This window comes from Cricetulus griseus, chromosome 2, assembly GCF_003668045.3.
Source record: "Cricetulus griseus strain 17A/GY chromosome 2, alternate assembly CriGri-PICRH-1.0, whole genome shotgun sequence".
Classification (NCBI taxonomy): Eukaryota; Metazoa; Chordata; class Mammalia; order Rodentia; family Cricetidae; genus Cricetulus; species Cricetulus griseus.
Genome location: NC_048595.1, coordinates 288410972 through 288438314, shown reverse-complemented (window position 1 = coordinate 288438314; position 27343 = coordinate 288410972). Strand labels below are relative to the sequence as shown.

At 44.6% G+C, this 27343-nt stretch overlaps 1 protein-coding gene across 1 annotated transcript; it reads left to right on the top strand.

Annotated features, from left to right (window-relative positions):
* Nucleotides 1–1208: 1208 nt before the first annotated feature.
* On the top strand, nt 1209–24273 carry Slc22a2 (solute carrier family 22 member 2). The gene is made up of 10 exons (XM_035439109.1): nt 1209–1622; nt 2945–3048; nt 8974–9128; nt 11674–11842; nt 13423–13537; nt 15086–15192; nt 17456–17670; nt 19245–19353; nt 19803–19915; nt 24170–24273. The coding sequence occupies exons 1-10, from the start codon at nt 1209–1211 to the stop codon at nt 24271–24273; spliced, it is 1605 nt and encodes a 534-aa protein (XP_035295000.1).
* Nucleotides 24274–27343: the final 3070 nt, after the last annotated feature.

Genomic DNA, 27343 nt, shown 5'->3' with positions numbered 1-27343 from the left:
TGGAGGCAGTCACAGGCATCCTCACCAGTGTCCAACCAGAGGCTGCAGGGAGGAGGACTACCATGGGTCACTGCCTTTGGACTGAGCTATCATGCCCACTAATTATTTAACAGAAGAGGAGGAGTGGGAGGAAGAGGAGGAGGAAAAAGGAGGTAGGAAAGCAAAAAGAGGGAAAGAGAGTGAGGGGGAGCATGCACAAGAGAAAGGGGGAGACAGAGAAACAGACAGACAGACAGACAGACAGACAGACAGAGGTTATATTCCCGTTTTATCATGCAGGTTTGACAGCAGGCCACCCTTCTCTGCTTTGCTTGGCATCATCACAGTGCCCTGGGATCCTTCTGCCCAGTAGGAAAGACAGACTGCCTATTTCCATGGCATTTGGATGTCCCCCCCCAGCATCCCAAAGGAACATCCCCAACCCTAACACAGATGGGATAGCCTAGAAAAACAACAAAGTGACAATGGAACAAATACACCCATGCCTTGCATTAGCACTTGACCTATATGTGAGACAAATGTGTTATTCTCTCCTCACAAGTGGATGAAGAGGAAGGACACATCAGGGTTGAAAGGCAAGAATGCCAAACTGGAGTGAACTCTTTGAAAAGGCAGAATGATTCAGTCTGAGGGAAATCAAAGCAAGCCGCCACAGCATGACGCGCAAGTGCACTGCTTTCAGAGGTATCAGGAACACGCAAAGTGCTCGGAGGTGACCCCAGACCCTGTGCAGCATTGCATTGGGCGTGCACAACCGAAATGTATGTGCCATCTCTGTCACACCTTGTAGGAGAGGCTGGCTGTACACATGAGAATGTATTAATTTTCAGGCCACTTAATGTGGTGGAGAAAGATTAACCAGCTGTGATACTCTAAGGGACTCAGATTTCTCCCCGTGGGATACAGAGAAGGGATTGTTTGTAGTGCAGGATGGACTCACAGAGAATGAGGTTACAGTAAACACATCACACTCCAGGGCCTGCTCTGGGCATTTCCGGGCAGCAAGATCTTCCCCATTGGAGAGGTGCAGTTGGAAGTTGTCCTGCCCAAGGAAAGTCTGACCTGAAGGCTGGCCCCTCTTTAAAGTAAACTAACTACGCTCACCCTTTGACTCTTGGTCAAGAGTCGTCCTGAGCTGACCGTGGCCACCTCTAGCAGCATTTGGAGTCCTGCAGGCAAAACCTCAGGACCAGCTGCCTCCAGGAACCATGCCGACGGTGGATGACATCCTAGAACATATAGGGGAATTCCACCTTTTCCAGAAACAGACATTTTTCCTCTTAGCTCTTCTCTCAGGTGCCTTCACTCCCATATACGTGGGCATTGTCTTCCTGGGCTTCACCCCTAACCACCACTGCCGGAGTCCTGGGGTGGCCGAGCTGAGCCAGCGATGTGGCTGGAGCCTGGCAGAGGAGCTGAACTACACCGTGCCGGGCTTGGGGTCTGTAGGTGAGACCTCCTTCCTCAGCCAGTGCATGCAATATGAGGTGGACTGGAACCAGAGCAACCTTGACTGTGTGGACCCCCTGTCCAGCCTGGCTGCCAATAAGAGCCATTTGTCACTGAGCCCCTGCCAGCACGGCTGGGTGTATGACACTCCTGGCTCCTCCATCGTCACCGAGGTAAGTGAGCTCAGGAATCAGGATGGGGGAAAAAAGCCAATAATTGACCTTGTTAAGGGAGAACTAGGAAACACATGGTTCTTATACTTGCCCAGACATGCTTTTTGGAGTCGTATGCCTTATAAAATCCTAGCTTCCTGGTAAAACCATGCAGCCTTTCCCTCATCTGAGGTAGTTAGGGAGAACTCCCTGGATGCTGATGGGTGTGATCTGGTATGCACAGGTCTGAGCAGTAGGCAACAAGCAAACACACATCGGGAGGCCCGAAAAATGATGACAGACTGGGGCATGCTTCTAAGATTCACGTTTGCCACAAGCTTTCTATTATACCACACAAGTGCCACCAAAAAGAGTGTGGCCCTCCCCTGACATAGGCTCTGCTAACAGGGCTTACAAGACATGTTTTTATCTTCAGAGATATGTGTTAGTGTGGCCAAAATGCCCACAGGAAATTTTGGGGTTGGAGGTTAGACTGTGGCACAACTATTTTTATTAAAAAGTACAGTCACGCCGGGCATTGGTGGCGAACACCTTTAATCCCAGCATTCGGGAGGCAGAGGCAGGTGAATCTCTGTGAGTTCAAGGCAAGCCTGGTCTCCAGAGCCAGTGCCAGGATAGACTCCAAAGCTACACAGAGAAACCCTGTCTCAAAAACAAACAAACAAACAAAAAAGTATAGTCACAGGGGCAGGCAAGGTGACTTAGAGGATCAAAGCACTTGACAACCACCTCTGAAAGTAGAAGGAGAGAACCAGCTCCAGCACTGTTCACCCTCCTCCACCTGCCTTCGGAGAAAATCAGCCCAATGTATCAGTCATTGGGAGTACGCCTTAAATCCCCCTATTGTTTAAAAATAAAAGGCAGCTGAGAGATGCTTAAAGCTCACTGTCCCTAGCTGTACAGGCATGTCATGTGACTACCTCCACTGGCCTCTGTCTTTCAACTAGAAAGGAGAAGATGGACATGTCTATAAGTCAAGCCACTACCTGCTTTTGGTTGATAGAGCCAATGCTTTAGCCAAATGCTAGACTCACACTGTCAGATGGAATGCTAAATGGATTCCAAGGGAAAATCTGTTGCTGGTGTATAGAAAATTAGCATGGGTTAGGAAACAGTTGGGTTACTGGCACTCAGTTCAAGAAATATTCAAGTAACTACCACACACTAATTAGCTGAACCCCTGGAGCTCCCAGGAACCCCCAGTTCAGAATATTCAAAGGACTCTCTGGGCTGGACTGTGTCTAACAAGATTCTAACAGCATCTTCTCCCTCTCTCCCCCCTGCTCCTCTACTGGCTTGGACCACACTCCACACCTGGACAGTTTAATCTAGTGTGCGCTCACTCCTGGATGCTGGACCTGTTTCAGTCAGTAGTAAATGTGGGGTTTTTCATCGGTGCTGTTGGGATTGGCTACCTAGCAGACAGGTAGGTGAGACACCTGCAGGGCTTTTTAAACAACCTACAGGTTCAGACAGCGCTTGGGCTCACCCACCCTACCTGAATTCTTCTTTGCCCCAAATACACAGACAGACCACTCACTCCCACCCACCCTAATGGTGGCTGCTTTTATAATCTTGGGGTTTTTTCAGCTGCTTTGATAACAATGACTCATGTTTTACTTTGAGAGCCTCTGGAGGTCAGGGAAGGAGGTTTCAACCACCAGGCAGGCTTTTTTCTTATGGGCTATCTACCAGTTCAGGGCTGGAAGAGGCAACAAATGACTCAATCCCACCTGTGATTCTCAGTTTATTCTTTGGCCTCACTGTCTCCCACGTGGTCATGAGCTGTGAGCTCCATCCAGGCCAGCTAATTCCCATATGGCAGAAGCCCCATCACTAGGCTCTATGCCTGTCTGTCCACATTCAGTGTCCATAGTGTCCTGGCTGTGCTCAGGCTCTGGTTACCCACCATTGTGGACTCCTGATCACTATGATCACTGTACAAAAGTTTTTTTTTTTAATGTTCATTTTTTTGCATTTTATTTATTCATTTATTTTTACCTTTTTAATTAAAATATTCTTTCATCACCCCCTTCCCTATCCTCCCTCCAATGTCCCCCCAACTCTTGAACTGATAGCCTCTTTTTCTTTGATTATTATTGTCATACACACACACACACACACACACACACACACACACACACACACACACACGGGCAAATATATAAACACAACCTGCTGTGTCTTGTTGTTGTTGTTTGTATATGGTTTCAGGGCTGACCAGGATAACCAATCAAGGAGTTCATCCCTGGGAAAGGCTAATTCTCACTGTCTTAGCAGTCATTCGCTGCCTGTAGTTCTTTGTCTGGTGTGGGACCCTGTGAGAGTTTCCCCTTTCCAAGTTAGCATGTCTGTTGATATTATCAGTGCCCATGTCTTGTTTGTACAGCCATTTCTAAAAGAGGCTGTCACACAGCAGACTTTAGACTTCCTGGTGCTCCGGCTCTGACAGTCTTTACAGGCCTCTTCCATGATGTTCCCCAGCCACAGATGCTGGAGCTGTGCTGCAGGTGAATTCTCTGGGGCTGGGTGCCCCATAACCCATTAATCTTGGCATTGTGTACAGTTGTAGTTTCCTGTAAGACTCTCTATTTGCTAAAGAGAGAAGCTTCCTTTTCGATAAAAGGTGATGGCTACATTTACCTGTTGGGTATAAGAATAAGACTTGAATGCAATGAAGGAAGTTATTTATAACCAGTACCTTTGCTCTGTAGATGACTGTTAGCTAGTAAGGGGAGTCCTCAACAGAGAGAGGAGAAGAGACCTGAGGAGTACTGTAGATACCTGGGTCATCAGAGTCCATGATAACAATATACATAGTACCCCCATTGCAGAGTGCCTTCTATAAGTCAGGCACTCAAACTCTATGACCTGGACGGTACCACTCTAATTGCCAGTCATCTAATAGAACAGTGATAGGCACCTGTATATTTATGTGCATAATACATACTATGACAATACATCTGCAGTCTGTATGTGGGTATACAGAGAGACATGGCTAGAAATAGCATTTCTATGTCACATAAATGCATTGGGTGAAAATTGCCCCCGGATAATCAGATGTAACAACACGACTAGGAAAGGATCTGATTTTCATGTTTATTGCACTTGTTTTTAATGAAATTTAATTACTAGTCTCCATAACTTTTAATAATGGCCATATTAAACAATTAGCCTGTAAAAACACATATTCAACTCACAAATATGTGGAAATTTAGTCCTGTGCTCACTCACTGCCGGTTTAGGGCTCCCCAACTAGCTCTCTACTGTGAATATATTCTAAATGTATGACAGCTTTCTTTGACTATACATCAAGCTGGCATCGAAATGGCAAAAGAATTAAAGGTTCATAAGAATGTACTGACTTTACAAGAGCCCGAGGCCCTATTGGCAACAGGGGGGAGGATGGATGGAGGTGGAGGCGCTGTGCCAAAAGTCACAATGCCTTTGTAACTGTCTGCTCAGCCTCCCCGGCTAGGCTCTTCCAGGGACTGGCTGTGGGAGGTTGTGAGGGGTGTGTGTGGGTGTGTATTTGGGGGGGGGATTGTGATTTCATTTTTATCATGATTACACAGAACTGAGGGTAGCTATTCACAGGCTGCCTGTGAAGTCAAGACAGACACATTAGTGAGGAGGTCCAAGGTCCAGTCACACTAGCTGGCCACTGGTTAGGCAGCTCCTTGTCCCTCCACTCCCTGGCACACAAGGTGGACATTAACACCAGATCTCCAGGAAGTATCATGCGCACAGGCGACAGCCCCACCCAGTAGGCTGCAGAAGCCAGTTAATCATTCTCATCCCACTCAAGTAAGCCAGCTCCAACCCCTCCTCACAGCACATTCCAGAGAACAATCCCGCCAGCTCCCCTCCTCCTCAAGTGAGCTCATCCCTCCCTGCCTATGCAGGCAATCTCTAGAAAGCCCTTAGTCCCTTTTACTCCCCTGAAGGTTTGGGATATGTCTCTAGTTCTTTTCCCAAAGCCACCTGAAACTTTGCTTTCCATTGCCCTTTTTCCTGTCCCACATGCATGCTGGAAGGCAAAGCAGGACTAGGAACAGAAGACACGCCATTTCTCCTCTGCCTACTTAATGCCCACTACAACTTTAGACGTCATGCAATAAGTTAAGAATGTCATGGAAACCCATTTTATCCGTACATTGTAGCCAACATTAAAACAGAATATTGTTTTTCATAAGCAAAATTTTAAACATGCCCTAATAGATGATTTTGCCATGGTGTTTAGAAGAAAGCCAGGAAGATATTTAGATTATCCAGATAAGAACACACACACACAAAAACAAAGGTAAGGAAAAGGCGAAGGAAAGGAAAAACAGGAAGGGAAAAGAGAGAAGAAAGAAGGAATGAGTAAAGGAGGGATGGATGGATGGAGGGAGGGAAATTGTCTTGCAGGAATTCGACTTTTTTAGGGTCAGTTTGTGACACAGATTGTGAAATTAGTTGTTTCCTAAAATGTCTAGTTTATTTCCTCACTCACTCTTGTTTTAATGGAGCATTTAAATTTAAGTGTGTGTCATTTGACTTTTAATAATGGCTGTGTTTAACAATTAATTTGCACCTCTTCCTCTTGGGAGTCAACGCCTGCTTCCCAATGGAAGTAACTCCAAACAGAACCCCAGTAGACTGTGTCCAATTGTCACCAAATGTTTAGGATCATCAGAAACAAACTCTCCAGCAACCACATGGACCAGTGTTTTACTAGGCACCCTCCTTTGCTCTCACTTAGAACCATGACAGCCTTGTAAAGTAGATTTTACTACCTATCATTTACAGAGAAGGAAACTGAGGCAGGATGGAATCAAAGCACTTCTTCCCAGGTATTAATGGCCATATTAATCAACCCAGATTCTGCTATTAAGTCAAGCTACAATCCATCTGGGTGACCCTCAGGCTCTGCATATTTACCAGGCTCCCAAATAATTCCAGCCACCTATCCCCCAATGAAGAAGATCCTGGGCTCTATACTAGATAGTAGACAGCTAAAGGACACTCCAAACTGGTGCCCAGACACTCTTGTTCTGTCTGTTTCTCATTAAATAATTTAAGTGACCATGGTGTGTGTCAGTGGAGGAAAGGTTATGTCAAGCCACTGACTCAGACCTCCAAAATATCTAAAAAAAAAAAAAAAAAAAAAAAAAGACACTGACTCTTTTATTGGGATGGTTGCAGTGTCTCTGTAATGTGGATTTAGTTTTCCTACTTGGAGTCTTCAATAATGCATTTGCCTCTTCCAGCCCAAGGATTTTGTCCTTCTTCAGCAACATCACTGTGGCTTTACTGTGAGTCCAAATCCATTAGGTGCTGAGGAATTGCCACTTGAGTAAATCTTTACAGATTATAAATTCTGAGGAAAGGGTTGTAGGTGTGTCCTTAGAATACACTTAATATACAGAATTTACTTAAAACATCAAGGTGGGGGGGTTGGTACACATGGGCACGTGTGCATTCGAGCGTTGGGATCAACACGGGGCATATTCCTTTATTGCTCTCTGCCTTGTGTTTTGAAATGGGAGTCTCTCACTGAACCCAAAGCTTGCTGTCTCAACTAGACTGTCTGGCCAATAAGCCCTGGAGATCACCTGCCTTTGTCCCCCACCTACAGCAAGTACCACCACACCTGGCTTTGTGTGTAGATGCTGGACATCCAAATTCAGGTGCTTATGCTTCACATGGGAAACATAAACCTAATGAGCTGTTTCCTCAGCCCTGTGTCGAGATTTTCTTTAAAAATCTTTATTGCTTGGTTCTTGAGCATAAACTTTGTAGGTGACACACAGCCATGTCACAGTATCAGAAGGTTAGAGAAGCCTGACTGGTGAAAACAGGAAGAAACACTGAAGGGCGAGTGGAATGTCCCTTCGGCAAGCCTGGCACTAAAGCTGCAGGGTTACATATTACAGTGGGGTGCCACTGATGGAGAACCTGGCAGTGACACAGTTGAAGCCTTTTTGGTCCAGCAATTTACACTAATGACTAAAGAGACAGCTTGAACTTCAAATCCCCCACTGAAAACAGTACCATCCCAGAGTAATTATTAATAATGTTGTAAATCATTTTCAAATGGTTAGGTAATATCTGAAATACTCCCTAAAACACAGCTGTCCAATATTAGGAGACGAAGCTACCGAGTATTGAGTTACCATGAGAGCGTGCAACACTGATGATTAACACTGACTTCAGTTAAACAAACATTATATCTGTATTAGATATAGCATTGTCTTCTATGAGCTATTAAACAATATTCACTAACAGAGACTACCTTTTAGAACACAACCAGGAGGGCGTGGTGGGAACTAACTGAGCCCCCATGTCCAGGCTCTGACAGACAACTATTTTCTATCACATGATGTGATCCTTGAGGCTGGGTGACTTTGTAAAGGAAGTGGTGTCAGTCACTGATAGTTAAGGGGATGTCACTGGCATCATCTTGCAACAGGTGAAGCAACATGTGTGGGAGAAAGAGATCACATCATGAGGTAGACCCAGACAGCCATTTAGGAGTCAGGCTCACTCACGACAACTCACTCTTCTAAGATCTATTGCAGGGGCTCAGGAGGAAAAGCACTTGCCCTACAAGTATGAGGGTCTGAATTCTATCCCCAGAACACATGTTTAAAAAGCGGTGGTGGAGAGAACCGGACAAGTGAATCAGCAGTTAAGTGCACTTTTTGCTCTTGCAAAGGACCCAGGTTCAATTCCCAGCACCCACATGGTGGCTCACCACCTCTGTAACTCTAGTTCTGAGGGATCCAATGCCCTCTTCTGACTTCTGTGGGCTTCCAGGAATGCATATGGTAAACATACATGCAAGCAGGTAAAATACTCATACACATAAAATTTAGAAAAATTGACCTCAGATTTTGACTATTTTGACTATCATCATCACTATTATGATAGCTTGCATGAATCTTCTCCAACTTCCATGAATCCAACTATGATGGATAAGATTGTTAGCTTGTTGGGATCTAGGATCTCCTGGAAGATAAAAAGTCTGGGCTTGCGGCAAAGGGGTTATATAGACTTGGTGGATTGAAGTAGGGAAGACGTGGGCATCACCACTCTGTGAGCTGGGGTCCTGGACTAACTAGAAGGAGAATGTGAGCCAAGCACCACCATTCCCTGCTCTCTGCTTCCTGATTGCAGAGGCAATGTGGCCAGTTGCCTCAAGCTGTCCTGACTACCCCTCTATGGTGTGCTGTACCCTAGAACTGTAAGCTGAAACACACCCTTTCTTCCACCTGCGAGCTGCTTTTACCAGGTATTTGTCATAGTGCTAGGAGAACTAATTAATAGACCACCTAACCCCATGCCCTTTCTTGGTTCTTCTCTATAGGTTTGGCCGGAAGTTCTGCCTCCTGGTCACCATCCTCATCAATGCTACCTCTGGGGTTCTCATGGCAGTTTCCCCTAACTATGCCTGGATGCTGGTGTTTCGTTTGCTCCAGGGACTGGTCAGCAAAGCAGGCTGGTTAATTGGCTACATCCTGAGTAAGAGAGCTTGAGGTGCTTCCAGGTGCACATGGGGACTTTTGGGCAGGTAGAAAGACAGGAAAGACAACACTGACTTTTTATTCCATACCTAAAGAGTTTTTTTTTTTTAAACCACCCAATCAATCCACTCTGTGTTCCTCCTATGAACAGAAAACAATGAAGGCAGAATCACCACACCACTAGAATCCTGATCAGCTTTCTTGGATAATTTGGTTTCTGGCCCCTGGGATGTTATGTGGAGAGAAAGTCTATTCAAGCAGAAGACTCCAAACACAGAAATGTGTTTGGAATGTAAGGGAACTTATTGCTGTGCTTCATATATTCTAGTAAACCCCTTGGACTTACACACAAGGAAGTGGAAGACAATAGCATGGTGGTGGACCCTGGTTATTCAGCAAGAGCTAGAATCACCCAGAAGAAAGGCCTTGGCATGCCTGTAAGAGATTATCTAGAGTAGGCTAACCCAGGCGGGAAGACACACCTTCACTGTGGGCAGTGCCATTCTATGATCGGGGTCCTGGACTAAAAGAAAGGTAGAAAGTGAGCTGTCAAATCATGGCTAGAATTTACTCACTAGTAGCCAAAGTTACAATTAAGGTCCTTGAGGCACATAAGGCATGCTTGACTTGCATGGCACAGTGGCATCTAGCAGTTGTGAAAAATCATCACCTAGTTAAATCTTGAAATCTCCTTGATCATGCCCATCTGGCTACATTTGAGAACCAAGCACTTTGGAATTAAGGGGTAAGATGGAAGTTTTCATTGCTCAAGAGGTAAACAGAACATATGCTTGCGTCCTTTCCCCTGGGAATACGAATCTGGAGCATTTCAGGGCAGAAAGAGATCAATATCACCTCCAGAAAAGACAAATAACCAGTGGTTTGGTTGATGAAGGACTTAATGCACACAGCTATTCAACCAATAATTTGGTTTTCTAGAACACACTGAGTAGAATTCAATTATGCAGATATATATTTTGTCAGTAATCGTAACCTCTTACCACTCACTTCTTTCAAAGTCCCTATGGATGTTGTTGAGTCTTTGATGCCTGCCTTGTGACTCCTCCCCACCCCCAACCCCATATCTTCCAAGCATCATCCAGGGCCCCAGCCACTTTGAAAGATAGACATTTGCATGTATGGAAGACCTGAACCATTTTATTTAATTAAATCAGCCATTTTAGAATATTTTTAGATAGTTTGCAGTAACTTATAGGAATAGGTTTAACATGTGTGTCTGTTGGATTAGATATAATTAAAATCCTTCACAGCTCCTCGAGACATTTAAAGTGAACACTATGACTTGTGGAACATGTGAAATTCCAATTCTAGCATGTCTGTCATGTGAAGACGACAACTAGCTCCCTTCGTACAGACCCCATATGCCTGTCATGATGCAGACATGGAGCCATAAATAAAGCTGATTATCCCTGCATATGCAATGGTAGCTGGGAACTTGATTCTCAAAGGACATAATGAGTCCTCATTGTATGTTTTCTACTTTCTACGCCTTTGCTACTCCCACCACAAAGGTTTCAAAATAGATGTGTATTCAACGACTCATTTGCAAAGTTTTTGAAAAGTTAAATGATTTTTCTTTTACAAGCCAGTACTAGCTGATTCCAGCCCACTGCATGGTTTCTAAGTCTTTTACATAGATAAACAGAATTGCAAAGTACTTATCTCTGTAAGAGAACAACTTGCATGTAAATGTTCATTTATATATGAATCATCTGTGACACAAACTCAGTTTTTAATTCATTTGTTCATGCCTTGAGTTATCACTGCCTGACTGATAACAGAAGAAAATCATGCATTTGTGTGAAATATGATTACATTCATCCTTGAAATTTTAACAATATTTTTGTTTTATTTTTATTTCTGTGTATGTACATGTGTGTATGCCACACATGAACAAGTACCCATGGAGGCCAGAAGATGGTGTCAGATCCCCTGAAACTGGAGTTTGAGGTGATTGTGAGTTACCTAACATGGATGCTGGGAACTGAACTCAGGTCCTCTGCAAAAGCAACAAGTGCTTTTAACCTGTGGACCCTCTCTCCAGCTGCTGAAATTCTCTTTTTGCTGTTGCTATTTTTATTTTCATTTTTTTGATGAAAAAATGTGTGTAGTCAGGAATGGCCTTGAACTTAAAGGAATTCTCCTGCCTCTACCTCTGCCTCCCAAGTACTGGGATTACAGACATGAGGTATCATTCCCAGCCTCATGCCTAATGTAATTCTCTAAGTCAGTTTGCTTATTTTGCTAACATGGTTCACTTAATGCAAGTTTATAATTAATACAGTAACTGCAACAAAATGCCCACCACTACTACACCACACACACACACACACACACACACACACACACACACACACACACACACACACACACGTGTATGTGTGCCTGCACACACAAACATTTTAAATTGCTCAGAGAACTGTGCAAAAAATCCTAAATTAAGCCTGTACTTTTGAGCTGGGCATTTGTGGCTACCTTCAGCTTTAGCACATCTTGATGACCATGTGGATTCTTTTCTATAGTTACAGAATTTGTTGGTCTGGGCTATCGCAGAACAGTGGGGATTTTTTACCAAGTCGCCTTTACCGTTGGGCTCCTGATACTGGCAGGAGTGGCCTATGCTCTTCCCTACTGGAGGTGGCTGCAATTGACTGTGACCCTGCCCAACTTCTTCTTCCTGCTTTATTTCTGGTAAGTCTGCTGGGAATGGAAAAAAAAAAGATGCCTCTAAACTATCTATTTTGTCCAAGTCTCCCTTCCCCATGAACACCCTGCTTGGAAATGAGAAGGTTTCCACACTATCCAGGCCTGTGTCATGGGAATCCAGTTCCATGTTGCTAAAACAAAAACTACACAGTCTCTCACTGGAAATGCAATGTCCTTTAGCTCGGGGCATAAGAATGTCGTGACCTGTTCCTTTCATCTCATAGTATTTATTTGATGTTTTGCTCCCATCAGCCAGAATCCAATTTGGATGGCAGAAAGAAGTCAACAGTATTGCCATTTGTTATCCTATTACTCCTTTCCAAAAACTCTAAGATGGACAGGCAGAGCATAAAATGATTATATCATTACTTTCCCATAGGCATGACCAAGGCAGACATCTCCAATCAATCATAACAGCAATTATTCCAAATAAGGCCAGCATGGCACAGCATAGACCATACTGAAAAGCCAGAGTTACCAAGGCTAGTAAGATATATTCATCATTGCTACCCAAGGAAAACACATACAGACCAGCAAGTTGATAAGGAGTCCTTCGTAAGAATAAGGAAATTAGAAGGGCTCTCTCTAGGTTATGGGTTGAGTTTTGGATATGTCAAATTTGGGATGCCAAAAGGGGGGGCATGTACAAATATCCAGGACCAGCAAAATTTAAGAATCCAGAATTCAAGTAAATTGCATGTGTAGGGAACAAATAGGATTGGTAAGATCAAGGGAAAAGAGTTGGAAGACGAGAGAACCAGAACTCAAGAAACACCAGTGTTGGAGAGATGAGTAAGTGTTTCCCATATTAACGCAAAGACCTGCATTCAGATCCTCTTTCCATGTAAATGCTGGGTGGGTGTGGCAGAGCACTGTAATTTCAGAGCTTGGAAGGCAGAGCCAGGGGGTCTCTGGAGTATGATGGCCAGCTAGACTAGCCATGATGACAAGTTCTGCATTTAGTTGAGAGGTTCTGGCATTCTGCCTCATTGAGCAATGTGGGAAACAGTGGAGGAAGTCAGCTTCAGGCCTCCACACACAGGCACATGCACAACCACACACACACCTGCCCACATACATGCAAACACACATATACACATGTGCAAAATGGAAGGAAGGAAATAAACCACCAGCCTTGAGCAAGCAGAGAGGCTGAAACAAAAGGAGCAAGCCGATACCCCTTGCTTCTTCCCATGAGGACTTGCAACTCCCACCTCTATTCCTTGACCTTAGCTCTCACTCTGGCCTTCACAAAGCCTGGGGCTCGCCCAGAAGCCCACCCCTCCTCATGCTGACACAAGCTGCGTGTTCAGCTGCACCCAGCTCTGCAGCTCACTTGCAGCAGTTGCAGGTAAGAGTCTGAGGAGGTGGCCTGATGGCTTCCTGGACACAGGCTGACTGCAAGTCAGCACCTAAGGGAGGACAGAGCTTCACGAGCTTGGCATTTTAGTAGACCCTAGTAGATCAAACCAAACCTCCCTGAGGAACATGCTCCCAGAAACTCACGTGTGTGAGCTGGCAATAAGGATACAGCAAGGTACTTCTCCCCTGCCCTTATACCCTAGGTGCATACCTGAATCTCCAAGATGGCTGATCTCCCAGAACAAAAATGCAAAAGCCATGAAGATAATGAAGTACATTGCTAAGAAAAATGGAAAGTCTGTGCCAACATCTTTTCAGGTGAGTTGAGGCCTTGGGTGTCAACGGGAGTGGGGTGGAATGGGGTAGTGAGAAGGGAGGGTACAGAAAACATGCTGTGTGTGCTAGCCATCCCACCAGGGAGGCATGGGGCTCACCCCTTGCATTTTGGCCTCTCTGTAGTAAAATACAATAGAATATTTCTTGCATAAGATTTGTGTTCCCTGGGAGAACTAACAGATGGCAAACATCAGACACAAAAATGAACCAGATTTTTTTTTTAACAAGTCAGTGAAGGAGCCGTTTCTATCTTGTGCAACTCAAGGTTTTGCTGGCCGCTCTGCCTCAGTGAGCATTGTCCTGTTTCCTGAATGCCCAGCTTCTGTGGTCAGATTCTAGGTCCACACAGCAGAGTTCTGAACACAAATCATTTCATAGGATTGTACGCATTGGGGATGTAGCCATGTGGTGTGTGTTTCAGATTTCTCCTGTAGTAGATCTCATCACTCTGGACTTAAACCTTTTCATCTGATGGGACTAGACAGGAGAAATGGATTGCATTAGAAAAGTGTGTCAAGGGTTGAGATGTAACTCAGTTGATAGAGTGCTTGCCTAACATGCACAAAGCCCCGGGTTTGATTCCCAGAGCTGCATGAAAGTTGTGTGTGGCATTGCCTGTAACTCCGACACTTTCTAGGTGGGGGAGACAGGAGGCTCAGCAGTTGAAGTCATCCTTGGCTACATAGTGAATTCAAGGCTAGACTAGGTAGAGACTCTTTTTCCAAAGAAAATAAATGAAAAGAAAATTATGTCAAGATAAGAGTAAATCATTTCTGGATGAGAATATAACACAGGTTAACTATAAGATTTTGACATTTACATGACTTTTGTTTGATTTGAGAGACTCTGTGTATGTATAGTGGGCATTAGACCTGAGGTTGATGTCAGTAATCATCTTTGATCACTCTTCCACCTTACTCATTGAGGCAAGATCACTCACTCAAACCCAGAGCTCACCGATAAGGTTAGTCTTGGCCGAACAGTGTTTTATTCATCAACCAATAAGAGAAACATATATACAGAAGGAAAACCCCAATAAGTCTTGTTAGCCAACTTGCTCTGGGGTCACAGGCTGGCAACCACACCCACCCAGCATTTAGATGGGTTCTGGGGATCTGAACTCCATTCCTCACACTTGTACAGCAAGGGCTCTAACTGCTAAGCCTTCTCCTCAGCCTCCTGGTAGTTTATTCCTACTGAGCTTCCAGTGGATGCTAGTTCTGGTCTCAGTGCCAAGGTCTCAGATATGAGCTTCCTTCCTGTTGGTCCAGATGGGCCACTCAGGAACACAGAGCTGGGTCTATGTGATACCCCAGTGTACCTTGGAAATCACATTCTGTGAGTGACCTAACTGTACAACAGGGTGAAAAATAGACCCTAACTTCCCAGGTAAAGATTAAATAAGACAGCATGCTCCATGGCTAACACATGACTGAGCTCATGATGGACACTCAGTATTAAGTACAGCTGCTATTCTCTTTAGGACCTAGAGACCCCGTCTAACAGAAACACCCTTCTTGTCCTTCTTAGTGCCTGAGAGAAGATGAGGATGCTGGTGAGAAACTGAACCCTTCATTCCTTGACTTGGTCAGAACCCCTCAGATAAGGAAACATACTTTGATCATGATGTACAATTGGTAAGACATCCCTTTGCTTTGGCTTAAAGTTCCTCTCCAGCCATATGACCACAGTCATTCATACGATCATATGATCACCCACGTTAAGGAGAGAAAGAAACACATGCTTGTGTTATCACCTCTCCCCACTCAGCATCAACAGAGGATCTTGGTGTGTAGTGCACGGAGAGCAGGTTTGCCTGATAACATTTTCTTCAGAAAAAAATGTAGATCTTGTCTTGGGATTGGACAGAATATCCAATGATTTACCAAGTGATCCTAGACATGCTCCTGTTTTTTGTGTTGTGTATGTATGTGAAGTGACATTCTTGGGACTGATGATTATAAAAGTATCTGTCAGTTCTGAAAGCTTATCAAAGATGCACTTTGTCCTGCAGCATCAAATGCCCCATATTTAATTATTTACATAAAAATAAACATGGGGCTAGAGAGATGGCACAACGGTTAAAAGCACTTGGGGCTCTTGCAGAGGACTAGGGTTCAGTTCCCAGCACCACACTATGGCATACCTGTATCTCCAGTTTCAAGAGACTGGTCACCATTTTCTGGCCTCCATGGGCACCAGGCATGAGCATAGTGCACTTACATGCAGGCAAAATACCTATATACCTACAAACTGAAAAAAAATATTATTTAAAATAAGCATATGTATATCATTAATATACAAATTTACTTTCATCTTAATAAATGTAAAGTTATGTACAGACCAAAGAATTATTTAAAAATAATTTTGTCATTATCAGTCAATATTGGATTTGTATGCATAGTTTATATAGCTATATGCCCAGAGTGTCATAAAGATTTCTTGAGTGAAAATCAGTTGGGAGTGTAAAAATATTCAAAGAGAGCTAGGCGGTGGTGGTGCACGCCTTTAATCCCAGCACTCGGGAGGCAGAAGCAGGTGGCTCTCTGTGAGTTTGAGACCAGGTCTACAAGCGCTAGTTCCAGGACAGCCTCCAAAGCCACAGAGAAACTGTCTTGAAAAACCAAGGAGCACTGACTGCAGCCCAGCAACCAGTGTGTTTTTTGTTTGTTTGAACTCTTCAAGTGGTTCTAATATACAATCCAAAAGGAGAATCATTAGTTAGATTATTTGACCCTGAGTGCATATCTTCACAGATGTATAGAGCTAGGAAGGAAAGGCAGACAAACAAACAAGCCACCCAGGGATGTATGGAGAAGACAGCACTAACTCTACAAGGCAGGGGCTGGAGCTTCTCAGGGCTGGCTGAGCACGGGCACTCTCAGACCATGCATGCCAGTGTGAGGACCTGCATTCTGACGAAGCTGACTCTCCACAGTGAGCATTGCCCCTCACACTGACTGCGCAAAGTCCTGCCCTCACTATAAAAGCCACATTCATCACACACAGCACTGCACGGCACAGGAAGCTTTGACCTTCAGCCATGTTCTCCTTTCCTCTCTGGATACTGACTCTTGACCATCGGCCTCAGACTTTCCATTATTTTAGGTTAACAAAATTAGAAACACTCTCAGAAGGCTAGTTGCATCAGGTCAGGGGAGAAGCCATTGAGAAGGGAGGCTACATACCTTGGGTCTTCAGGGTCATGAAGTTTGAAGTAAGTAGTCAAATATTTACATCCAAAATGCTTTCGAAGACCACAAAGAGACTGGGCAGAGGCTCAGAGGGCAAACCACCATGCAAGCATGAGGACCTGAGTTCGAATCGCCAGCACACATAAAAAGCTGGGTTTGAAGGCCTGTGGTTGTTATCCTAGTGCTGGGGAGGTGAAGCAGAAGATCCCTAGGCCTTGATGGACAGACAGACAGCCTAGAAAATCAGGGTCTCCAGGTTCAGTGAGAGACCCTATCTCAAAAGAACGAGGTAGAGAGAAAGAGTGAGAAATGCATCAACTTCTGGCCTACATATATTCCTTCACACCACATAACACACACACACACACACACACACACAAATAATATATAAATATAAGCAAAGAGAAAAATGATTGACAGCCATGAACCACTGCTATTACTCCATTAAATTACTCCATCAAGACTTCTCAGCTTTTCATTGGACCAATGAAAGTGATATTCCCCAACTGTTTCCAGAGTCCTGCAACTCAAGTCCCACCAGCCACAGTAAAGCAGTGGGTATAAAAACAGTGGCACAGATGGGATGGCAGAGAAAATGTCACTGGCAAAGGTCCCCTACCACCGGCCCTTCATCCTCCCCTGATCCCCTCCCAGCAGTAGTGTGAGCCCAGCGCTCAGCCTGACCATGGCTCTCCTCTCTGCTCAGGTTCACCAGCTCTGTTCTCTACCAGGGCCTCATCATGTACATGGGTCTCGCAGGGGGCAACATCTACCTGGATTTCTTCTACTCTGCCCTGGTGGAATTCCCGTCTGCCTTCATCATCATCCTTACCATAGACAGGGTTGGTCGCCGCTATCCCTGGGCTGCATCAAATATGGTGGCAGGAGCGGCCTGTCTAGCTTTGGTTTTTATTCCTGATGGTAAGTTCAGAGAGCAGAGTATTTGAGGAACTCGGGCCCAGCACCAAAGCCTTACTCTAGAACCTTCCAGCCACTCCCTTGACCTCTGTCTAATCCTGCACTGTAAATGAGAAGATTCCCAAGCCATCAGCAATTATGTCTTTCCCCACAAAATGTTTCTGTGAGAAAAGGGGCAAAAGCCCACAAAACAATCCTTGTAGCCACCTGGAGCTTCATTTGAGGCTGTCATAGACCAGCAATCATTTACAGTTTGCCCACACTTCACTGTACTGGTTAGCTGGGGAACCTCTATGGCAGTATTCGGCATCATAGTGCCATCATTAAGAGCTGAGGTATAAAGTTATGAAACTCTTAGAGGCAGAACAATGAAGAAAATAGAAAGACAAGGGAGTAGAGGGGGAAAGGCAAAGGACAGAGGACATTCAAGGCAGGAGAAACACTCTGTGTAACATTAATGGCAGGTACATGCACTGCACATGTGTCCAGACCCACTTAGAGTAGCTCCTTGGGTCAGCAATGGATTCTGGGTGACCATAATTTATCAGTGCAAATTCATCAGCTGCAATAGATGTCCACCCTGAGAGGAATGCTGAGAATGGAGGAGGCTGTAGGTACGCAGGCAATGGAACTGTAGGGAAGCTGCACTGTCTTCATTCTGCTGTGAACCTACACTACACTTTTTAACTTCACTTTAATATATATATATATATATATATATATATATATATGTATATATATATATAAATACACACACACACATATACATATACATATATATATATATATATATATATATATATATATATATGTCTGTTTGTGGGGATGTGCACATGGGTGCATAAGAGGCTGTTTGATCCCTTGGTGCTGGGGTTGCAAGCAGTTATGAGAAGTCTGATGTGGGTACAGGAAATAAGACGTGAGTCCTCTGCAAGAGCAGCAAGTGTTCTTAGCCAGCGAGCCATCTCTCCAGCTCCACATCTGAGACACACACACACACACACACACACACACACACACACACACACACAGAGAGAGAGAGAGAGAGAGAGAGAGAGAGAGAGAGAGAGAGAGAGAGAGAAACCATTTGTGCTGGGGAAATGGCTCCATGGGTAAAACACTTTCTGTGATAGCATGAGGACCACAATTCATCCTCAGAATCCACATAAATGTCAGCAGGCACAGTGTCACCTCAGCACTTAGGAGGCAGAGGCAAAGACATAGGATCCTTAGAGTGAGTGGGCTAGCTAGACTAGCTGAACCATTGACCTCTGGGCTCAAGGGAAAAATCCTGCCTCATTATATAAGATGTAGGAAGACACATGATGTGACCTCTGACGCACATGTACAAGCATGCATGCATGCAGGTGCACACACAAAATGTTAGAACTGCATCTAAGGTTAGTGCATCCAGATCTGCAGAGGTTGCAATATTTATCTCCCATCTGTAGAGAACGATTCTTGCTTCCCTATCTCATTCTGCAATGTGGAGTTTGTCCTCAAGAGCCTACTCCAGAGCAGTGTTTGAGGACAAGTGACCATATGCAGATTGTTTGAGTGCTGTGTTTCCCCCTCAGGTCTACAGTGGCTGAAAATCACTGTCGCATGTTTGGGTAGAATGGGCATCACCATGGCCTATGAAATGGTCTGCCTGGTCAATGCTGAGCTGTACCCCACATACATCAGGTGAGCAGGAATACTTGAGTTTGGGCTAGACAGCCTCACTTCTCAAAGCACAGCGGGGACAGATGGGTGTTCAAAGGCAGCAGTCAGCAGTTCACATTCAGTGTCTCAGAAGCCACAGGACCCAGGAGCAAAGCCACCATGTAGAGAGTGACCAGAGCAACCGAGTGGGTCTGTGGGAAACGAGAGACATAGCACGGATAGTCACATGATTAAAGGAAATGTGAGCATCACTCTGTCTCCAGTCTGAAGGCTTATAGCAGACAAAAACAACAGACATGGGTGAGAGTATGTACACGTCGTCATTTCTGCACATTGACATGAACAGAATCAATGTTTTCCTATGCTCACATATCTAATGGTTTGAGGAAAGCAATTATCTAAGAGTACCATGGGAAGCAACTACTGCCCCATAAGAAGTTAAAGAGTTAAATCAGTTTTCTGTGACTTAGGAATCTCGGGGTCCTTGTCTGCTCCTCCATGTGTGATATCGGTGGCATCATCACGCCTTTCCTGGTCTACCGTCTCACCGACATCTGGCTGGAGTTCCCTCTGGTGGTGTTTGGTGAGAAATCCCCACAGATTTAATTACTAGTGATCAGCAATATTGTATTATTTTAATGCTCCCAAGTCAGTACTAACACTGAGCTATGGGACTGATACCTTAGAAGCATAAACTGAAGGCAAGATGAAATGAAGAGACATTTCCCCTGAAGCATCCTCAGCTCCCTCTGCAGTGACATCCATCCCTCTCAGGTCTGTAAAAGAACGAACCCTTGCTGTCTCTACTCCCAAAGTACTTTTACTCCATTAATTCAAAAACAGATGGTAAAATTTCAAAGCCCGGATAATACAGAATTCACAACTAATAAAATGCATCAGCAAGATGGAGCCCATACATTAAAACTCACCTCACCCATACCCTTCCTGAGTAGAGTTCAGGATGAGGCATGGCATGGCCCCTTTTGCTACTCGCAGGGGAGCCAGGAATCCAGCTTTTCCCTAACCTCTCCTCTCTCCTTGCTAGTGGGTAGAGTATTCCAGTCTCTATCAGCTGCTGATCACAAAATCTGAAGACCCTGGGCACCCCCATCCAGTCACTGTGTGCCCTCAGCCCAGCCGCAGATTGTGGGGCAGCTGCTTGCCTGTGTGTGCCTGCAGGGATGACTGTGGATGCAGGTCCAGGCTTAATTTCACCTGCTTGGGGTAACTGGAGCACCTCAGGGCAGCTCCTCAGTCTGCCTTCAGATCCATTGACAGGCTCTTCAACTTCACTAAAACCACCATTTTCCCAGGGCACAACACCCTGATTTTTGCCCTGGACTCCACGGCAAATGCACCCAATACTGCTCTCTTGGGGTTGGGTGTTGTCCCCTCCACTTACCCTGGTTTGTTCCTTCCCTTGCCTTGTGCATGAGGGATTTGTGAGAGGGAAGTCGTCCATGGCAATGAAAGTTTCAAGCAGTTGCTATAAACTTTCCATCAAAACACACCCAGTAAGTTCCTCCACGTCCCATCATACTAACAAGATGGCCAATGCAGACAGCACACGGGCTCTTTACCCTGAGATAACCAGCGTTACCAGGCCCACTGACAGGAGGAATGTGCCCCAAATCTCTGACTACCAAGCCTGTCCCAGAGCCTCCTTCCTCCTCAGGAAGTGCCCACCATACACCAGCTCCTTCTCTCCAGGAGGAGTTAGAGGTATCTGATCCTTGGTAGGTAATGGCTGAGGGGTCAGCAGGACATTTCTGGGGAGCAGAAGGGGGCTCTGTGTTTCTGCAACCACTACTTAGCAAGTCCAAGAAAAGACTAGGCCCATATGGAGTAGTGTGGTCCCTTGCCCCACGTCACCATCCCCTGGAGGACACAAAGGACAGAGCTGTATTTCAAAGATTATAGCAAACTTAAAGACTGTCCCAAATTCACCTCTGCAAGGGTTTTTGTCATCTTCTTTTGCCCACCTTTAACCTAGTGGCAGGAAGATAACTAAGATTCTAACATCTTTCCTTCCTTTCTCTCTCTCTCTCCCTCTCTCTCTCTCTCTCTCTCTCCCTCTCCACCTCCCCCCATCTCTCTGAAATAGCTGTTTAATCTAAGAAGCCTAAAAATACTGGCTAAGTGCCCACTGGAGGGCTGAGGTGGCTCAGTGGCACTGTATTTGCTTAGCATGGGCAAAGCCCTGGTTCATCTAAAGCAACAGAACAAAACAGATAAAGATCACAGGGAAAGGAGGGAATGCTGTCGTGGTTAGTGAGGCTGATCCTTGCACAGATAAAATGCTAATCTGTGACCTGCTTTCTTGGACTTCACCCTCTTCAGAGACTCCCAGCTAGAGAGGTATGGCAGGGCACTCCTGTGAGCCCAGCACTTGGGAAGCAAGTGCAGGAGGCTCTGGGCTACTGGCCTAATTTCATTTCTGCTGCTTTGACAAAAAGTAACATAGGGAAGAAAAGGATTTATCCTAGCTTACAATTCCAAGTCACCTTCTACACTGTCAGGGAGTCAGGGAGTAACTTCAGGCGTCTAGTCACACATCCACAGGCAATCAGGAGCGAGAAAAAGGAACACAGTGTTCTTGCTTGCTTAATGGGCTCACATAGAACCCCCTGCTTAGTGAATGGTAATACCAACCGTGGGCTGGCTCTTCCCACATCAATTAAGACAATCCCCCATAGGCACACCCACAGGCCAACCCAGTGTAGGCAACCCCTCACTGAGAGTCTCTTCCTTGATCTAGGTTATATCAAGGTCCCATCTGGGTAGAGAAATCCTGTAGAGGGAAGGGACTCTGCTTCAGCATGGTCTTGCTTGCATTTGTTACTCATTACAGTATGGATCGTGTTGAGAGGCTTGAAAGCATCAGAGAAGTTAACTATTCTCAGGCACATCCACAGTTCATGCCATGGTTATGTGGAGTAGATTATGTCACCTGACAAAGGGCAGAAAGTCCAGTCACTCTCAAGTCCCCAGGTCCCCGGACCAGCCAGGAGTCAGAGTCGGACCCAGAGGCCTGGTACAGGGCTTGTGCCCAAGGGTCCATTTCTGCTGTTTCTAAAGAGAAATGGCATCCAGCATGCAGTCCTTTAAAACCCCAAACTAGCGAAGAACTGGCGCCCCATTTCTACACACTGTTACAGGGGAAACAAAAAAAAAACCGAAGCACACCCCTTAAAGTTATGTATGTCCAATATGAATCTAAAGAAGACAAAAATATTAATATGGTTATTACAAATTATAACTAGAGACTGAGACAAAGGAACAAAAGAAGCCAAGTGGCCATGTGCAGCCAAACATTCTACCCATGAGGTGGCCTTGTATTATTTTCTGTGCCTGCGAGGGATTGAACCTAGAGCCTCATAAATGATAAGCAAACTCTCTGCCACTAAGCTATACCCATGGTGGGTGGGTGGGGGGAGACTGTTATAGGTTCCTTTCTGTTGCTGTGATAAAACTCTCTGACCAAATGCAATTTGGGGGAGGAGAGGGTTGATTTGGCTTATACTTCCGGGTCACACTCCACCATTGAAGGAAGTCAAGGCAGGAACTCTGTCTCCTGGCTCATTCTCTGGCTTCCTTGATACCTGAGCCCAGGCCCACCTGCTGAGGAATGGCACAACCGCCCACAGTAGGTTGGGCCTGCCCATATCAATTATCAATCAAGAAAATCTCTCACAGATGCAGCCACAGGCCAATCTGATGTGGGCAATTACTCAAATGAGGTCCCCCTTCCCAAGTGACTCTATGTTGTGCCAGGTTTACAATAACAACAAACCAGGGGACTCAATGAGTGTTCAGTGGTTTGGGGCACTGGCTGCTCTTGCATAGGACCCAGATTGATTCCCAGCAGCCAGACAGCAGCTAACAACTGTCCAGAGAATCCAATACCCTCTTCTGTGCTCAGCAACACTGTACCATGTGGCACACACACACATATGCAGGCAACACACACATATACATAAAATAAAAATGTTTAATATTTTAATTAGACAGCACAGGGACAGAGCCTCATTCTGTAGGCCATATTGCCTTTGAATTCACAATCTTCCCACCTTAGTCTCCCAGACGCTATGATTACAGGTGAGTACCACTAGCCTCTCAGCCCTGAACATCTGAACTTGAACAAATGACTTCACTGTGCTTTGTGATAGTATTATATATGTAGTAATATATAATGTATTGTTCTTTTATTAAAGGGATTACTTAACTATATTTATTTAGTGTGTGTGTGTGTGTGTGTGTGTGTGTGTGTGTGTGTGTGCGTGTGTGTTTGCATGGGTGCCACAATACAACAAGTGGAGTTCAGTTTTATCCTCCCATAATGTGGGTGGGTCCTGGGGATTGAACTCATATCCTCAAGCTTAGCAGAAAATATCTTAATCCTCCGAGCCATCTTGCTAGCCCTTGTTAGTTACTCTTGTTAGCTAGCAATGGTCCAAGTTTCTGACTTGTTCCCAACTCGGGATGCTTTCTATCGGCAGAGTTACATTCTTCATATGGTTAGGGTTTTTGAGGTTTTTTTTTTTCAGAGTTATTTTCTAACTCTGAAATTTCTTAACACTGTGGTGATGTCCTGTTGCCTAGAATAACCTTGACTCAAAATGTTAAGTATTTCATTTCCCTAAATGGAATTGTTACCCAATGGTGTTTGGCATTAGGTACTTATTTATGATGGAAAACAGGGTGTTGAAAGATGGCAAAGGAGTCTATAAATAAGAATGGGAAAACATACCCCCCAAAAGAGAGAGGGAAACAAGGGAAGCCCTAATTATAGAGACTGCCTTTCTGGTTCTTGATACAATTCACATCTGTGTCCCAGCTATAGTTGGCCTTGTTGCTGGGGGACTTGTTCTGTTGCTACCTGAGACCAAAGGGAAGGCTCTGCCTGAGACCATTGAGGATGCTGAAAACATGCAAAGGTAGGTACTTGGGCTCCCTGAATGAACTCCTGCACAGACACTTAGGCAATTCTGGATCCAACTGGGAAGAAAGATTAGGTTGAACCCAGGTCTCATATCATGTAATCAAGGCAAGCTACAGCAAAGCATTAGATATCAAAAAGAGACAACACCATGGGAGGATTGGTTATAGTTCACGCTGCCATAATAGGCAGGGTCTGCCTAAATGTAACAAAAAAAAGAAAGAAAAGGAGGAGGAGAAAGAGAAAGAGAGGGAGGGAGGGAGAAAAAGAAAGGAAGGAAAGAGAGAGGAAGAAAGAAAGAAGGAAGAAGGAAGGAAGGAAGAAAGGAAGGAAGGAAGGAAGGAAGGAAGGAAGGAAGGAAGGAAGGAAGAAAGGTAGGAAGGAAGGAGGGAAGGAGGGAAGGAGGGAAGAGGGAAAGTCTAGGGCCTATAAGAGAAAGACTAGTCTGTCTGCAGTTACAAAAATTCAAAGTTGAGTTGAAATACTGTCATCACTGAGAAACCTGGATAAAGTGTTTAGTACTATACAAAGGGCTGGCTTTCTGAACATATATGGAGAACTCTAACAATGCTACAAGAACAGTTGCCCAAAAGCAGGAAACAGGAAGGGGCTGGGCAGCTGACTCAGCAGAAAGGAGAGTCCCACCACCTTCTTCATAACCAGAAGAATGTGAACTGACATGGCACTGGCATTCCTCTGGCCATCAGAGATCAAACTACCTGGAACACACTGTCCTGGGGAAGAATATGCAGGACCAACATGACTGTGACCATGCACTGAATCCTCCAAACAGGCAGCCCAACCATAGAAACAGGGTGACACCTGTCTGTCTGCCTTTACCCAGTCACAACCTCTTGAAATTTACATGTGTGAAATGCTTTTACATGTAAAAGCATCTTTTAGTGCAGCAAAGGACTAGAAGCAACCTAAATGCTCTTCAGTTGGAAATCTTCAGTTGAATGAATTATTATATGCCATACTATAAAACACTATTCAGCCATTTTTTAAAAAGAGACATTTATATCCACTGACAAGAAAAGTTGTCAAAAAATACATTGCTATTGGAAAAAAACAGAAACATAAAATATAAAAGTATTCATTCTACCATTTGGATAAATATGACATAGATACATAGACATACAAATAGAAAATAGTATTAAAAATAAAGTGACAAGATTATAGAAACATTCAAGTAGACTCCCTTATCTGTGGTTTTTATTTCCATCTTTTCAATAACCCATGGTCCTTCAGCTTCCATTGGAGTTTGGAAATATTAAATGGAAAATTCCAGAAATAATTCATATCTATATATAATTTTATTTTGCATACTTCTCTGAGTAACATAAGAAATCTTGCATGTCTGTCCCTGTCACACTCATAACAAGAATTTTTCCTTTGCCTGGTGTATCCACACTGTATATACTACCCACCCATTAGGCCATGAACAGACACCTCAGTTACCTGTTGGAAGGTGTCACTATACTTGTGTTCACATACCCTTCTTTTCACTTGATCATGACCCAAGAGCAGTGATGCTGACGGCTCACACATGCCAAACAGAAATTTTATGCAAAGGGCTTTCTTAGCATATAAAGGCAAAACTTGATGAAGATAGAGAAAATTTTCTGTTCAGTGTGTAACACAAGTCCCAGGGCAGCAAGCTGCTGATACCCAGGGGTCTGAGGCTTTTCTGGAACTGCTGTTGAGAAAATAGGTCTCAACTGGACCTGATGTCACATGCTGGAAGCCATGGGACACCTAGTTCTTTTTTCAGCCACATAATCTTTTCTAAAGTGAGAAATGCTGAATTCCCAGGATCTGTGACAAAACCAGTGTAGGAATCTGGAACAGGCATTTCCTCTTATTGACAATTTGTGGGAGCTGAATGGTGGCCTGCTCTTTCTTTGGTGGTTCTGTTGCTGTTATTGTTGGTGTTGCTGCTGCAGCTGTTACAGTTAACGGTTGCTATTGTTGCAGTTATTGTTCTATTGCTGCTATTAATATTGCTGCTTACTGTTGCTGTTGTCACTGTTGCTGTTGTTGCTGTCACTGTTACTGGTGCTGTTGTGGCAGTTACACTTCTTGTTGCTGTTACTGTCACTGTTACTGGTGCTATTGTGGCAGTTACACTTCTTGTTGCTGTTGTCACTGTTGTTGCTGTTACTGTTGCTGTTGCTGTCACTGTTACTGGTGTTGTTGCTGCTATCATTGTTATTGATTCTGTTGCTGTTGCTGCTATTACTGTTCTTACTGATGTCACTGCTACTGTTGGTTTTGCTATTGTCACTGTTCTTGCTGCTGTGGTCACCATTGATGTTGCTGCTGTTACTGTTGGTGTTGCTGCTGTTACTGCTCTTACTGGTGCTATTACTGTTCTTGTTGCTGCTCTTATTGTTCTTGACGCTGCAGTTACTGTTCTTGCTGTTACTGTCACTGTTGCTGTTGCTGCCATTACTGTTGCTGTTGGTGTTGCTGCTGTCACAGTTGCTGTTATTGATCTTGTTGCTTTTGTCACTGTTGCTGCTGTTATTCTTACTACTGCTGCAGTTACTGTTCTTACTGCTGCTGTCACTGTTAGTGTTGTTGCTTTTACTGTTGCTGTTGTCACTGTTGCTGTTAATTTTGTTGCTGCTGCTGACAGTACTGTCACTGTTACTGTTGCTGTTATTGTTCTTGTTGCTGATGTCACTGTTGGTGTTGCTGTTACTATTGCTGTTGCTGTCGCTGATACTGCTGCCACCACTGTTGCTGTTGGTGCTGTCACTGCTACTGTTGGTGTTGCTGTTGTCACTGTTCTTGCTTCTATGGTCACTGTTGGTGTGGCTGCTGTTACTGTTCTTGCTGCTGATGTCACTGTTACTGTTGCTGTTGCTGCAGTTACAGTTCTTGAAGCTGTTGTCTCTGATGCTATTGTTGCTGTCACTGTTGGTGCTGCTATCACTGTTGCTGTTGATGCTGTTACTGTTGGTGTTGCTGTTGTCACTGTTCTTGCTTCTATGGTCACTGTTACCGTTGGTGCTGTTACTGTTCTTGCTGCTGCTGTCACTGTTGCTGTTGATGCTGTTACTGTAG